The 17029-nt window shown below is 44.1% G+C and overlaps 1 protein-coding gene across 1 annotated transcript in view; it reads left to right on the top strand.

Annotated features, from left to right (window-relative positions):
* THBS4 (thrombospondin 4) overlaps window positions 1-17029 on the top strand; it is a 53583-nt gene that overhangs the window by 20504 nt on the left and 16050 nt on the right. Inside the window, exons 3-10 of the mRNA XM_055536679.1 lie at window positions 5182-5429; window positions 7977-8085; window positions 8464-8546; window positions 8889-8940; window positions 9162-9364; window positions 11037-11174; window positions 13400-13468; window positions 15973-16125. Of these exons, the coding sequence (XP_055392654.1) occupies window positions 5182-5429; window positions 7977-8085; window positions 8464-8546; window positions 8889-8940; window positions 9162-9364; window positions 11037-11174; window positions 13400-13468; window positions 15973-16125 (1055 nt within the window). The remainder of the gene's footprint in view (window positions 1-5181; window positions 5430-7976; window positions 8086-8463; window positions 8547-8888; window positions 8941-9161; window positions 9365-11036; window positions 11175-13399; window positions 13469-15972; window positions 16126-17029) is intronic.

Consider the following 17029-nt stretch of genomic DNA (forward strand, 5'->3'; position numbering starts at 1 on the left):
CTTAGGATTCTGTGCACACTTAAAACTGTCTCCTCTAAGGTGACCTTGGGATTCTGTGCACACTTACAACTTTCTCCCCTACCAGGTAGATGTGTAGTGATGCCTCATACCTTATCCAAGCATAGAGCCCTCTGCAGAAGTTCATTATACTTGCTGTGCTTCCTTTCACTGGCTGGTTTCTTTGCCTCGTGTGGATTCTGTAAGCTTTACATTGGTTGAAACTGCTATAAAAAAATTTCCAAACACACATACTGCATTTATCACACCTGGGAGTCACCCACAGTACTTTCAGGAAAAGCAATTTGATGGTTTTCCTTTTATATGTATTTCCAAAGCACTAAAGTTACAAAGATCCAGTGTGTAGGGCATAAAGACAAATGAGTCAAGGCAAACAAGAACATCCATCACAAGAGACATTAATGGCAAGAAGGCTTTTTTAATATACAATTATTTAAGAAGAAGAGGAAAGGTTAACAGCAGCGGCTTTCATCATATCTTTAAAAGTGCCAAAGAGCAAAGCCATTTGCCAAGCAAAGCAGAAGGCCCCGGACTACCTTGCCGAGTTTGCTGCCTGGGCAGGCCACGTCACTCTGAACTCCTTAGCCCAAGCAGACAAAATATTATCGTTTCCAGTTCTTTAAAGCTGGCATCCTGCTTCATAGCCTTGACATTCAACACATCATAATATTTTTGACTACCATGTCCATCCACTTTTCAAAAAGCACCTTTTGAAAATTCTTTCTCAAGTAGATAGCAATATTTCAAATCTTCATTGCTTGCGTTTGCTGCTTCCTCTCCTAGCAGTCACTGCGATGGCATTTAATCAGGCGGGGTTATGTGGTTCCTCTGTTAGGCTAGTACCCGGACATGGAAATGTAGCCATAAAACCAGGCTCCAGATTCTCAAGTACACAAAGATGCTAAGTTTATAAGGGAAGGATTTATATAAGTAAACCAATAGAAACTGCTCTTTTTTTTAAAGACTGTGGGTTTTAAAAAGTCAGAGTAAACACAAGAATACTCTATACTCAAGAATCTATTTTTCATTCAACAAACAATTGTATTTGGTGTTCTCAGATGCTGTGGTGTATGGGGAAATTAGTAAGAAATAGACTCCTTGTCCCAAGAGTTTATGCTCTAGTAGAGAAGATAAATAGTATAGCAGCTGATAGTTTTGCGTTTTCTTATTTGACCACCACTGAACAGAAAATGAAATAGGAAGGACAGCTTTTATTAACTCCTTTTAATAGTTTAAGAACTGGACTCTTTAGGCACAGGGTCACACAGGGATTAAAGTATCTGAGTTTTGGCTGGAAAAGTACACCTAGCAAAGCACTGAGAAAGTGCTAAGGGAATATGCTCCTGCTGCTGCTGCTGCTGCTAAGTCGCTTCAGTCCGTCCCACTCTCTGCGACCCGGTACTGCAGCCCACCAGGCTCCCCCATCCCTGGGATTCTCCAGGCAAGAACACTGGAGTGGGTTGCCATTTCCTTCTCCAATACGTGAAAGTGAAGTCGCTCAGTCATGTCTGACTCTTCGCAACCCCATGCACTGCAGCCTACCAGGCTCCTCTGTCCATGGGATTTTCCAGGCAAGAGTACTGGAGTGGGCTGTCTTTGCCTTCTCCGAAGGGAATATGAATGAGGCAGATAACTTCCAGTCATGGTGAAGATGGAGGACTAGAGGGAGTCAGGTGCATTTGAGCTGGATCTTGGCTTTCGATTTGTAGCAGTGATAGAGCAGGAAGGAGAGGGATGGAGAAGAGAACACTCTGCACAGAAAGAAAAGGATGAGAGAGGCTGGAGAAAGCTAGAGAGGCGTGAAAACCGGTTGTTAAAACAGGTTGTCCAGCTTGGCAGTGATCAGCAGAATGGAAGGTGGCTAGAAGGTTAGGCCAGTCCTGGGATAAGTTACACATTAATTGGGAACCACTAGGGAGCTAGTGAAGGATTCCATTGGCTCGCTTGTGTGTTGCACTGAGAAGGCAATCGTTTGATCAGAACAGTTGTGTAGACATCTCAAGCTGTCCGCCCAGAAAACCTGCACAGGAAAAGACCCTGAACAGGAAGATGAGTCAGGAATCTGGCAGAGAAACCCAGAGATGGAACAGCGTAGAGACAGAAATGTGTTTGAAGACCTGCAGCCTTTTGTTCTAATCCGATGGGTTCTTGGTGCTCATCCTGAGAAAGAAGCAGGTTGAAATCACCAGGTCAACTTGTTTCCGTGAGAAACAAGCAGAACGGAATGTGCCTTAGCTGAAGAAGCAGAGCTGTCCCCAGTGACGGCTGTTTTCCTGAGTGCAGTGCTCCCTGGGGTGCTGAGGGGCAGGGGTGGGATGAAGCGGAAAGAAGACTGCTCCTTCCAGCTCCCAGGCCTGACTTTTCATTCCTTCTGGAGGCAAAGTGATGTCCTGCTGGCTGACTAGTATTCTCCCCTCTGTTCTGCTCCCCTGTGTGTGTATGTGTGGCGGGGAGGGGGCTAAGATTGGGTGAGGTGAGCACTGGTAAGGGGGACAGAGAGAGAAGATGGGAACTGGGTCTGTTCTCTCCCTTCTGACGGTGCTGCTTCTGAAGAAGCTCAGGGAGTGTCCCAGGTCGCGGACTCCTGGCTTGAGTCTGCCTCGAGGCTCAGTATGACTGGTGGGGAAATGTGTTTTCTGAGCAGGTGCCTGTTGACCCTCTGGGTAATGTTACAGCTCTGAAGCTAAAATAAGTATAGAAGCACTGAAGTAAGGAACTTGCAATAAAAAAGAAAAATGAAAGCCATAAGCAAAATGAGAATTATTGGATCAAGTGTGAAGCGTAGTAAATGTCGAAGCCCTTGATAATTTTTCTGCTAACAGACCTTGCGAAGATGGAAGTTTCCATAATTCTTTTCCTTTTTTTTTTCTCCCCTCTTGCTCTTGTCGCAAGATCTGGGAGCGGGAGGAACTTATTTCAGTGTCGCAGTGCAATGCAAAGCAAGGCAGAAGTGTGGAATGCCCTTAAATGACAGCCTGAACACAGTAGCAGGTTTGGCTGTCTGCAGTAGATGTTAAATTGCCACTTGCTAAACTTTTCAATTTATATGTGAAAAGCTTTCAATGCAGTCATCTAATTATTCATTGAAATTTCATATTCACAACATTTAATGAGCACCTCTTAGGTGGAAATTACTCCATTAGGTAGTATTTATAAAACTAAACTTAGCGATTCAGTTATGAAAATAAATCATGACCCACATGTCCTGGAAGGCCTGCTAAAAGCAGGCAAGAGGTCCACTAAAATATGTCTCCTTTGAATTCCACCAGAAATCTCAGCTGGGGGAGAAAAACCACGACTATTTGTTTTAAGCTTCTCTATGTATCCTCTTAAACTGTTAATATGAGGAACAGAGGTTGTGGCCGAACGGAAAATAAGGAGATCCTGAGTGTGTGTATGTGTCTGTGACCAGGTTGAGGTCTGGTGGTCTGAGTAGTGTTTTCATTGGCCTGTAAAAATGCTGGGGATTTACAAAACTATTTCAAAAGTAAAGGGATGGAGGTTTTAAAATATTGAATTAGTGCATATGTTTGGGCTCAATTTACCCCCTTTTGTGTACTTTATGCCTCAAATTTCAAGCCATGCTGTTACTATTATAAATTCTCAACAATATTTTAAAAAAGAGGGTAAAAATACTGTTGTATCCCGTATTTAAAATACCTCAAGAAGTCTACCCACATCTATTTTCTTTCTCCTCATTCCACATTTAAGTCTTACCAATACTTTGCTTCAGGAAGCATAGTGTTGCCCTATAGTCATAGACAGGCCTTCTAGGCAGTCTGTCCTGCCAGGTCTCACCAATCCTTCTCTCTCAGTAAGCAAGTGGTGGTGATCCCATGGGCACGAGGGAAGATCTCCTGACTCCTCCTCATTTCTTTCTATACCACGGACCCAGATGCCAGCTGCCAACTCCCACTCCAGCCATGGTCAAATGGAAAAGCAAATCTAGTCAGATTCTAGAAGGGTGGGGAAATCGACCTAGAAAGTCAAATGTATTTGGAGGAAGTCTTCAAAAACACCCTTAAATTTCATAGTGGTGGTTATTTTCTCTGGCAATACTGCAGCATAAACGGCTATTCCTGTCTGGGCAGCACCAAGTTGGCATTTACACTTCACAGAAGAGGCACCCGAAGAGAGATGGTCCCAGTTGCTTGCTGTGAATCATACACATTGATTGTAGCACACTCTGGGTTTACAAGTGGAATTCTTTTTTTTTTTTTTTTTTTACTTTTTTGAATTATATAAATAATGCATAAGTTTCTTGTATAGAAAGATCAGACAATGAAAATGAAGAAAAAAGAAACCTATATCGCCAAGCACCCAGAAATGACCATACAAATATTTTCTTCTAATTTTCTGTATCTGTGTGTATACTATATGTACATACATACATAGTTTTTTGGGGAGCAAACCTATACTGACCTGTAACTTTTTTTCACTCCACATAATACTGAGAATATCTTTTTATGTAAGGCAGTGGCTCTCCCATGGAGTCTTTCTTTTGCATCCATGGATACCTTTGGTTTTCTAACTGAGCATTGTTAAAATTTGAAAATAGGTTCTACTGAGGGATAATACAACAGATTACACCTGATTCAACATATGCTTACAAAACCCATCCAGGCCTAGCATTCTTTAGCCATGGAATAAATCACATTCGGCTTTAAATTCTAGTCCTGTCACTTACTATATCCTTGAGCAAGTTACTTCACTTATCTGAGCTTCACTTTCCTCACCTGTAGTCAAGTCCAGTTTCATAGGGTTGCAATGAATAGAATATAAGTGTTTAAAACAATGAAGGACAGCACCCAGCCCCATAGTAGTACTCAGGAAACGTTGGTGAATTAATGAATTCATGCCCTCAGGAGCTTACTTGGATGTGAGTTGACTTTCAATGTGTTCTGCTTGTTCAGTGTACTCATCATTAACTGAAATTATATTGTTTGTTTTCAAATTTACTACTTATCGTCTCTTCTCATGAGCACAAAACATCCCCAGCAACAGTGGGTGGCCAATGCACACAACACGTTGAACATTTATGGTTCTGACTTGCTTGTATCTTTCTGCTGACCTGGCCTTGTCATTGTCACCTGGAGGCTGTTCGGCACAGAGTCAGCCCCTCTTCGCTTCTCTCATCATTCATTGGTCCGTGCTTGGTTCCAGCCGTCCTCCGTTACCTGAAGAACGACGGGAGGATTCACCTGGTGGTTTTCAACAACCTGCAGCTGGCTGACGGCAGGAGGCACAGGCTGCTGCTGAGACTGACCAACCTCCACCGGGGGTCCGGCTCCGTGGAGCTGTTCCTGGACTGCACCCGCGTGGACTCCATCCACAACCTCCCCAGAGCCTTTTCCGGCCTCGCCCAGAGTCCCGAGGCTGTGGAACTGAGGACTTTCCAGAGGAAGGCACACGTAAGAACCCACAGACCATCTCCAAAGTGGAAAGATGGTTTCTGAGAATGCAGATGAGTGGGCTGAGGTCAAGAATGGATCTAATTCTGACTGCATATTAGAATCACTTACTGCACTTAAAAACCAACTGCTAGATGGCCCACACTCCAGACAAATCAGAGTCAATGGAGGTGGTGCCTCGGCATCAGTCCTTTTAAAAATACTGATTCTAATGTGAAGTCAAAATTGAGAGCTACTCCTTTAGATAAGTGGAGACTTTGGGCATATAATTATAAAGTAGAAAAGGAATAGCAAAAACTTTTAAACTATCTTAGGGCAGTAAGATGATCTATTTTTAATCTTTCATAAAATTATAATTTTTTAATAGAAGTAAAAAAGAATGATTGAAACTTGCCAAGCACCAGGAACAACATTTTCCATAGGTCTTACTACAGCATCTCTAACAAAAAGAACCTTATTGCCAACTTACTTTCATGAGGCCTTACATATCACATCACTTCTGTCTTCTGTTTTATGCCATGTTGATGGTATTTTTTATATTATGTCATTGCACCTACTGTAGAAATTGCCACATATATTTCTTCTATAATTTTGTTAAAAAGCAAAATATAATTTTGTTATTTATAGGAAATACTCCATTTCCTATAAATAATTAGTATTCTTTGTCTTTTCCAATTATTACTATAACTGGTCATAGTTCCTGAATTTCATCTGATATGGAAGTCAGTACCAAAATCAATAACCATGTTCATCCACTGTGGCCCATATTGTTGTTGTCTTATTTATCACAATCACAATTTTCCATTTGTGTTTCATTACTTCATTATATGTAGAGAAGGCAATGGCACCCCACTCCAGTACTCTTGCCTGGAAAATCCCGTGGATGGAGGAGCCTGGAAGGCTGCAGTCCATGGGGTCGCTGAGGGTCAGACACGACTGAGCGACTTCACTTTCACTTTTCACTTTCATGCATTGGAGAAGGAAATGGCAACCCACTCCAGTGTTCCTGCCTGGAGAATCCCAGGGACGGGGAAGCCTGGTGGGCTGCCATCTATGGGGTCGCACAGAGTTGGACATGACTGAAGTGACTTAGCACTAGCACTTAGCACTTCATTATATGTGCTTTAACTAATTTATATATGCTTGTATAGTGTTGGCCAAAAAGTTGATTTGCGTTTTTCTGCACAATGTTATGGAAAAACTCTGAACGAGCTTTTTGGCCAACCCAGTACCAAGGTGTTCTGAGCCCTTTGTACAAAGAAGCAGGTTATGAACAGCAATTTCGGTTATAACTAGGAATGCTGAGAAACTTTAGATACTGATATAAAAACTGTGAATCAGATACTAGAATTTGTGCTTAAAATATAGACAGCATTTTCAAGCAGAAATTTCAAGACTAAAATATAGGTTTGGAGAGAGAGAAGATAGATAGATAGATATAGTGTAGATTTATAGAAAGAGAAAAAAATTAATGGAGAGATATGCTAAATTTTATTTCTGAATCCCCAAAGTAGCCCAGATAGTCAGAATGACAGTCAGAAATTATGTCTCTATTTCATAAATTAGTATCCACCACCAAATAAATCAATTTCTAAAATTCCATCAGAAATAGATGGAATTTTTTGGATTTTTTTTCCCCCAAAATTCTACTTCCTTAGATTGTCAGCAAGGACCACAGTGCTCTATCTTCATATTCATCTTCTCATTTACTCAGTCAGTCAGTCAATATGCACATTCTAGGCATTATGTATCCCATAGTTGGCAAAATAGTCATGGCCTCCATAGAGCTTATGGTCTGGTTCCAACACAATATCTGTTACATAAAACGTGTTGCATACATCTTAACTAAATTGAAAATCAGAGTCCCTCTGAAAATCCTCAGCGCACTCATATCTAAAATAAGGATGAAGATCTTACATCAGCAGTTAACATAAACATTTTCTATCATCTGTGTATAAAATAATGGGTACAGGTAAAAGCTACAAAATTAAGGGGTGAGAATATTAACTTGATGACTAACAATGAATGATTGTTATCATCCAGTAATGTGAAAATACATGAAAATATACAAAAATATACATCATAGAATATACTGTGTATTCTTTCTCATAATCCAGGGAAACCAGAGACTTTGCTAAAACCTAGAGCCAAGACATCCTAAAAATAATAGTGTTTAAAATTGAGATCAATGTCTTACTCATTGCAGTCTAAACTTCATAAACAGACAATTAAGAGGCTCCTACCACAAAAGAACTTGTTTACCATGAAGGAAAAGGGCCTTTTCCTTTCTCCAAGTCACCTTGATGAACTCTCATCAAGACCACACTGGATGCCAGCACTCTCCTAAGCTGCTGGCTGCTTCCGTATTTGCCTCAGTCAGAAGGGCAGGGCTCTCGGGCGTCAGGAAAAAATGCAAACCCACAAAATTATGTAAGATGTCAGAGTCCAAGTATTCAGGCCTACTGTGTTATGAAAATTGTGAGTCTGCATGCCCACTGGCTTTTGAATGGCACCAGCAATGTGTGGTATGAATCCAATTTCTTCCAGGACTCTTTGGAAGAGCTGAAGCTGGTGGTGAGAGGCTCGCTGATCCAGGTGGCCAGCCTGCAAGACTGCTTCCTGCAGCAGAGCGAGCCACTGGCCACCACAAACACAGGTGTGTGTTCTCGGGCCGTTTGCTCACCTCCGTCAATAAACCCCCAGGCCTGTGATGGGCTGGGTCCTATCCCTGAAGGGTGGGCTGTCAGCAGGGCAGTCCTGTAGGAAGTGTCTACAGAAATCAGGCTTTTGTGCCAAAGTCCAGGGCAAGAGGTATCTTCATTGCACTTGTGTTTGTATAACTCATAGGAATTTGGACTAACTAGAGCAGCGGCATCATTATCTTTTAGGCAAATTAGATGAATTTTACCTGATGTTAAATTCTCATACCCTGAGTTTTTCATCGTGATAATTCTCTGGGAAATCATTTGTTTTTGAATCACTGTAGAAATAGCTGTCACTTTCTGATGCTCCTTTCCTTCCACTGTTCCTACAGGAGACTTTAATCGGCAGTTCTTGGGGCAGATGTCACAACTAAACCAACTACTGGGAGAGGTGAAGGATCTTCTGAGACAGCAGGTAACAAGCTGGGTGGAGCATCAGAAAAGCCCTATAACAGAGACGCTCTCTGTTGGAGCTGATAGAGCTGCAGGCCTGCAGAGGCAGGGAAGGGCCTGGAGCCAGACCTCAGGTGGCCCCGTGCAGCCTGCCGCGCTGGGGCTCTGCTGGAAGGGCTCTGAAAATGGGCCATCGGGTGATAAACACACCAGGGCTCCAGGCAGAATGGGAGCCACCCAGGGCTGTGTTAACATTCCTTTAGGTTCTGTTTAATAGTTTGCCACTCATGGATTCTTTCATTCCTGGATTATACATCAGGTACTCCTTTTCCATCTTTTTTTTTTCCCCTTCCCATTTCTAAAGGTCAAGGAAACATCTTTTTTGCGAAACACCATAGCCGAATGCCAGGCTTGCGGTAAGTGCTTTTCTAGTAACTGGCACGCTTCGGAGTTGGACAAGCAAATGCGGACTGCTGAAGGCCCTGGGTGGGTGAGGCTCCGCCGGCTGCGGTCGGTGGAGGTTTGACACTGAGGTGTAGGGAAGGGAAAAGAAACTCACCGGGGAGCTGAACCACATCCTGTATCAGCTCTATTTTCTTGGTGGTTTAGAAACCTGTGGATGATGGTTTTTGTCTAGGTCCTCTCAGCTTTCAGTCTCCAACCCCCAACACTCTGATGCCCGTGGTACCCGCGGCATCCCCGACACCCCCCGTGCGCCGCTGTGATTCCAACCCGTGTTTCCGCGGCGTGCGATGCACCGACACCAGAGACGGCTTTCAGTGCGGACCTTGCCCCGAGGGCTACACAGGAAATGGGATCGTCTGTTCCGATGTCGATGAGGTAAACACTCAACTAGACAGAGGGGGCTCCCTCGGTATCGCCTACAGCCTATCTATGGCTTATGGGAAGAGAAGCCAGGTCGATGACTGAGGGCTGACTTGGGTTGACCTCCAGGCCACATGAAAACGACTCCCTCGGGAATCTTCAGAGACCCATGGGTGGTGGGGAGGCGGAGGCGCGACCTACGGTTGTGGCTGCGATCATTGTACCTCCTGTCTGGGCTTCCCACCGCAGTGGTTCGCGTTGCTGCAATGCTGAGATTTCAGCCTTTGACTCGACTGCTGATTCTCATAAGCAGTCTCTGGGACTACTGTGATCTTTTTGTACACTTGTGAATGTGGAAAGGGAACCATCTGGGTAAGGGTATATTTTAGGGGTTGCAACTGATTTCTTCAGGCTTCCTCAGTGGAGGAGTGAGAGGAATCTCAAACCAACAAGACCTTTTGAGGAGGCCCCATAATCTGTGAGTAACCAAATGTGCCAGAGACGGAGCCAGAAAGACATGTAGGGCAAATACAGGCTGTTTGGCCAGCTGACAAAGCCTCTGACAGAGATTGTTTCAAGACCATAGTTATCCAATCACTGGTCCAGTCTCAAGGAAGGCAGTGTTCACAGCGGGTGGCAAGGCTGCCCCCAGCATGCGCCTCTGTCCTTCCATCAGGGCAGAGGAGGGCTTCCCTGGTGGCTCAGATGGTAAAGAATCTACCAGCAATGCAGGAGGCTGGGATTCAATCCCTGGGTCAGGAAGATCCCCTGGGTAAGGGAATGGCCACCCACTCCAGTATTCTTGCCTGGAGAATCCCATGGACAGAGGAGCCTGGCAGATTATAGTCCATGGGGTCGCAAAGAGTCAGTCACAACCGAGCAAGTAACGCTTTCACACTTTCAGGCCAGAGGAAGGCTGGAAGGAGCTTAGCTTATATACATGCATCCTACAGACTTGTGGTAGCCGATTACCTCCCCAGGTAGTAAGCAATTAAGACGATCTCTAGTCATCCCTCCTTTGGAAGAGCATCTACACGTGTTTCACAGAACTGCATGTGGTTCTTATCTGTGAACTGGAATTTTCCTTCTTTTGAAAGGGCAGGAAGTGGTCATGTTTTTTACATTAGTTGAAGTGGTTTAAAAAAAAAAAAGAAGAATGAATCTCCTAGACTGTGAGAGCCTTGCAACAGCCATGGGCTTGATAGGGTCCAGAGTCAGGAACAGTCCCTGATGAATCACATCTTACTGAAGAAATGACAGCTGCCCTGACTTGATCTTCTCAAGGTCTTTTTCTTTGAGTAGTTGCTGTAATAATGCCTTTGGACTCAATGGCCACCTAACAAGTGGTCCAGGAGCACTGTTCTCTCCCAGACATTTTTAAATTCCAAGTTAGGATATCGGGGAGTTTGCCCTGGAAGGTGGACTGGTTAACATTAGGACCCTTTCCACTCGGCTGTGCTTCATTCTATATTATAGCGAAGCTCACAACAAGGCAACCTCCAGGCCGTGTGGGTCAGGGATTCTGTGAATAACTATGAAATTGGAAGCCTTTATTGCCTTTGATCATTTCAGCCCCCCAAAAATGGATAGTTAAGTGATTCCACAAGTTTGTGCAAAGAGATGAGCAACGGACATTTGAGCGTGTGTTCTCCCTGTGGCTACAGACTGAATTTTTGTTTCTCTCTAGTGCAAGTACCACCCCTGCTATCCTGGTGTGCGCTGTGTAAACCTGGCTCCTGGCTTCAGATGTGATACCTGTCCGGTGGGCTTCACGGGGCCCATGATGCGGGGCGTTGGGATCAGTTTCGCCAAGACAAACAAGCAGGTGGGCTGAAGTGGTGGTCTTTTGATCTTTAATCGCCAACAGGAAACCTTTGGTTGGTTCCCGTCTCTTTCCATTCCACAAGGGTGTGTGGAATGTCCTCAGGCACTATGGGCATGTTAGCAGGATTTTCCAACTCATTTCTGAATATACGTGTCCATCAAGGCTGGTGAGGAGCGAGCTAGTCAACTGGGATCATCGAGTATCTTTAGAAAAGCAGTGAAGGCAGTAAGACTGGATGTGTGGCTGGATCCAGGCTTATTTTGTTGGTAGCCATTTGAACGATTAGTGACACAATAACTTAAGAACTGGGGAAACAAATAAAAGCTTTGGAAAATTAGGTCACTTCTATAGAGTCATTGTTGCTGATCAGAAGCTGTTTTAGAGATGAGAGGATTTCAAGAGTAGACGTAATCCCCTGGGGAAAACCCCCTTTCTTCTTATATCAGCTATAAATTGCCATAAAGCTCTTGAGCAGTTTGTGACAGTCTCCATTTATTTCTCGATGTTCTACTATATCCTGGTCATTATTTAACTGACTGACTGTGAAATTCTTTCTGATGTATTCAGCCCTTAAAAATGGTTGGTCTATAAATATATTTTACTACCTTAGGGAAATTATTAGCTTTGAAGAGGACAGAGGTTCATTATTTCCTAGCTGCCTATCAAAGAATTCTAGAGGGCATCATTTTTTAGGCTGGAAAAAGGAACCAAGCTAGACACACAGGGGTGGCAAGAAGTCATTAGAGTAATGACCTAAAGCTTTACTTCCTCTTCTGTAAAGACAGAATCTTCAAGACTAAGCCAAGGGAAACAGACAAAAAGAAATAGAAGGTGCCTTATGTAAGCTAGGAAGGAGCCCTTCCAGTGGATTTCCAGTATGGTAGAAGGAACTCAAGTCGAAGGAAGCCAGCTTGCTAACATTTAACAACAAATTTTAATGCATGACCAATATCAAAAGAACTATAAGGAAATGTGCAGCTTCTAGAAACAAAGTGGGAACTCAGAGTCAGGGCTGTAGATGGAAGCTGATGCCACAGCAGCTCATGGGAGATGGAAGATGGGTATAGGCCCTCCCAGTGGGAAACTGGGGTTCATGCACTATGTGGGTATAGCAGATACTTTTGGAAAGACCTAATACCCCCGAAGAAAGCCAGAAGCCTCAGAGAGCTACCCTCCTCATTAAAGGAGATGAAAAAACTTTCCTAGCCACTCCCCTGCAAATCAACAGAAAGCTTGATGTCTGTTTTGGGACATGGTTGACAGCAAATCATGGTTCCCCACAGCAAATCAAAGCTCCAAGCTTGTACAACATAAAGTCATGATATCTGAATCTGTGTTACACATAGAATGCAGAAACAAGCCCCAAAATTGACATAAAAACTAGCCTTAGAGCAGTAAAATCCCTAGGGCCCTGGCTGATATCACTTTGTGAAGACACTCCAAATCTCAGGGCCCGTGGGACACCCTCAAGCAAGGCCACTAAAGATATACTCATAAACAAAAATGTAATTTATATAAAGAAGCTACCCTGAGGAGATATGACAGATATTAAAATGAGTTCAGAAGGAGAAAAAGGAAAAAGTAGATGCCATAGTTAAGGGATAGGGCAATGTGGGGAAAAAAATATAGTCAGGTTTGAAAAAATAACTAAGTGAAATTTAGTCAGTGAAAAATTTAATAACTGACATCAAAAATAGATGAGCAAAACAGCTAGCAGGGGATTTATTGGCTAGAAGGTGTATCTAAGGAAATCATCTGGAATATAGCACAGAGAAAGAAAAATATGGAAAACAGGGACGAGAGGTTAAGAGTCAAAAAAGATTAAGAAAATCCAGTATTTGTTTAAGTGTAGTTACAAAGAAAGAATAGAAGGAACAGGAGCAGAGGAGAACTAAGAATTTTTCAGAACTGAGTAAAGATAGGAATCCTTGGGTAGAAGAAGTGCATGAGTCCCAGGCAGGGTAAAGCAGAACCTTCCTGAAGTTGTGGAGCAGATTAATCATGTTAAGTTTCTGAACAACTTTAAATACCAAGGAGTCAGCTATCACTTGGAATTAGGTTGAGCTCAGACCAAAGCAAACACAGGGAGATGGCCAAAACAGTGCTCTAATGACCAGCCACTCTGAAAGGCCATGTTGTCGCTTCAACCAAAGATGTCAAAACAAAGCAAAGTGTATTTGCCTGTCTACTTAAACAGTGTGCCTCTTTCAACTCTTTCGCACTAGGTCTGCACTGATATTGATGAGTGTCGAAACGGAGCATGTGTTCTTAATTCTATCTGTATTAACACTTTGGTAAGTATGTTTCATGGCTCTTGTTATTGATGACCAGTTATTAAAACAAGTGTGTGTCTATAAGTCATAACCCCAAGGCAGCAGAGAACATATGGGCATACTATATTTGATTTGCAAATGAGGATAAAAGTTTGTGCTGAGGGGCTTCCCTGGTGGTCCAGTGGTTAAGGCTCGACACTTTCAATGCAGGGGTTACGGGTTCAATCCATGGTTGAGGAACTAAGATCTCACATGCTGTGCAGCATGGCCAAAAAATAAAAAGTTTTGTGCTGAAAAAGTTTTTACTGTAAGAGTAATGGATAAGTAATTTTTTATATAAGAATAACTTTATGATGGAATTCCCTGACAGTCCAGTGGTTAGAACTCTGTGCTTTCAATGTTGAGGGCACAGGTTCAGTCCCTGGTCCGGGAACTAAGATCTCACAAGCAAGAGTAGCATGTCCAAAATAATCATTTTCAAAATGCCAGACTTGTTCTTTACCATCTCTCAAAGTCGCAGTGTTGGGCTTTTGGATGAATGTTTATTTAATAAAATATTAAATCATTCTTATGTTTTTTAAATAGGAAGAGCTTCTTAGTTTTGTGTTAATAGTTCAGTATTCCAGAATAGGCATTTTACTGGTGACAATTCCCAAATAGTATTCATTGTTTTTACAGAACTTCTCAAAAGTCATTTGTATTAAATTAAACTGCTTAACACTTAGGGGTCTAAATTTTAACTCTTTGGAAAAGGGCTTTATTTCTGGAAGTTCCTATTGACTCTTTCAAGGTGATAGATGTAGCAGAGTCAGGAAAGAACTAGTGGCTCCAGCTACCGCTGCTTCTCGCTTTCCCGGTGGTTCAGCAGTAAAAAAAAAATCCACCTGCCAATGAAGAAGATGTGGGTTCAGTCCCTGGGTCAGAAGATCCCCTGGAGAAGGAAATAGCAACCCACTCCACATATTCTCGCCTCAGAAATCCCATGGACCGAGGAGCCCGGTGGGCTACAGTCCATGGGGTCGCAAAGAGTCGGACACGACTGAGCAACTAAACAACATCACTGCTTCTCACTTACTGTATGTCCCTGGGAAAGGTTTTAATCTCTAGCTTCCTAGTTTCCTTATATGTCAAAGCATTTTATAAATATTGCCATTTACTTTAATCCTTACAACAATCTGTCAGTAGGCACTATCATTATTCCCATTTTACAGCTGAAGGAGCTGAGGCCCAGTAAAGTTAAACAATTAGGCGAAGACCACACATGTCATAAGATGTCCAGTTTGCCTGCAGAACCGTTTTTATTCACGACACTGCCTGCTAATATACTGGGACTTCCTGCTTCTTAGCTTTTTACCAGGAGAAAGCTAGTCTGCAGAAATAGATCTGGGAGACACTGACATGAAGGTGATAACTAAAGCCACCCTGGGAGAAGAAAAGTAGGCAGTGGAATTGTCTAGAAAGTAGAACTCTAGAGAGCCTCAAAAATGAACAAGTAGGTGAAGGAAGATGAGCAGAGGAGCAAAGAAAAGCAGAGAACTGACCAAAGGCTGTGGTCCAGTGAGGCTGACAGAGCAAGAAATATCACTGGAGGGAATTTCCTGGCAGTCCAATGGTTAGGTCTCTTCCAGGGCCCAGGTTCAATCCCTGGTTAGGGAACTAAGATCCCACAAGCCCTGCGGTGCAGCAAAAAAAAAAAAAAATAACCGAACTTCCCTGGTGGTCCAGTGGCTAAGACTCCATGTTCCCAGTGCAGAGGGCCTGGGTTCTATATCTGGTCAGAGAACTAAATCCCACATGGCACAGCTGAAGATCGTGTATGCCACAGCTAAGTCCTGCACAGCAAAATAAATAAATATTTTTTAAAAATCACTGGAGAACATCTTTTGAGCTTAGTGTTGAAGGAGTTGTGAGACTAAAATCACTGAATTGTATACTTTACATGGGTGTCTTTCATGGTATGTAAATTCTATCTCAGTAAAGCTGTCTTTAAGAAAAAAAGTCAGGTTTGCCTTGGAAGTGCTATCCCAATGGACCTGACAGCTCATTTGCCAGGCTTCTTCCACACCAGCCCACCTCATCAGAAATCCTCAATGCTAGGCCACCAACAGTTCTCTGTCCATCACTTGATTAAAAAATAAATAAATAAATTTTTTTCTAATTTGCCTTTTAACCAAACCATATCCTTTGTCCTCAGAGTAAATTCTATCTCTCCACCTCCCAGGACTTCATTCAGATTTTCACCCCTTTCCACCTTACCCTCCACAGTGGAGCTGGCAAGACCAAGCAGCTCCCCAGCCAGCCTTCTTCTGCCTTTGGTTCTGTTCTCTCATGTCTCTGTGTCTGGCTGTGGCTTCTAGTCTGCTCGTGTCTCCCTCAATATTCACACAATGTTATAAGACACACACATAACAGAGGCAGGCGTGAGGCTCACTTCGTCCTGGCATCATCAAGTCCATGTACAAACAGACACCGTCATAGGCCCTTGGCTCCCAGGTCCGAGCATCGTCTCGCTCTGCTCCTTGCAGGGATCTTATCGCTGTGGGCCTTGCAAACCAGGGTACATCGGTGATCAGATGAGGGGCTGCAAAATGGAAAGAAACTGCAGAGATCCAGAACTGAACCCTTGCAGTGTGAACGCCCAGTGCATCGAAGAGAGGCAGGGGGATGTGACGTGCGTGGTAAGTCATCTGCTGCTTGCTTTGTCGTTTCCCCCCTTCCCTTTGAACCACCACCGCTCTCTGGTTTCTGCTTGCTTCAGAGTAAAAGCACTCAAAAACAAAAGCAATTCCATCAAAATAAACGAAGGATGTGGCTGTAACAGAGGCAGCTGAAGTTTGTGGGGAGCAATCTGAAGTCACCTACCCATCAGCCGCCTTTGCTCTCTCGGCCGTGGGGCAACAACATTTTCTTGAGCATGCTGGTGGTGGAGCCCCAGCTCCCATACACCCTCTGTGGGAGGCCCAGGAGGTGAGCCCCAAGACTCGGGGGAGACGCCTTCCCTCGACTAGTCCCTCGATAAGCTGCTGGTTTACATGAGCACACTGCTCTTCCTCATTGTCCTCACCCCGAGGACGTCCAGTTTCCAAGTCTGGCCTAACACTCTGGGAGATGAACTGCCCTGGAGGGGTGGCGGGCTGCTGTCAGAAGCCCTGGGAGTAAACCCTCCACCTTCCACAGCACCCGCTGTTCTCTGTGCCCGCCTCCGCCAGGCTCAGGAGGAGCTCGGTGGGTGCTCACCCTCCTTCCCGTGCAGCATCCGGCCCTGGAACTGCCTGGGGAGGAGAGGCCGGGGGAGAGGGCAGGGCACTTCAGCCTCGCGAGGGTCTCCCTCCACTCAGGTGTGGAGTGGGCCCTTGGTGAGGAATGGAGCTTGTTACTGCCATCCGTCCCCAAACCCCCAGCCCCAGAGTCCTGGGGCGGGAGTGGGGGCTTCTAGACATGGCTAAATAATCCGTCTTCAGCTGTTCACTTCCTGCTTCCTCCCTGGGGAGCCAGGCCCCTTAGAGTCTGGTGTAGCAGTCAGTCTGAGCAGCAGGATGGATTCTGGGAGACTTCTCCCTTCTTCATACCTCAGACTTCTTT

The sequence above is a fragment of the Bubalus kerabau genome, chromosome 10 (assembly GCF_029407905.1).
Source record: "Bubalus kerabau isolate K-KA32 ecotype Philippines breed swamp buffalo chromosome 10, PCC_UOA_SB_1v2, whole genome shotgun sequence".
Taxonomy (NCBI): domain Eukaryota; kingdom Metazoa; phylum Chordata; class Mammalia; order Artiodactyla; family Bovidae; genus Bubalus; species Bubalus kerabau.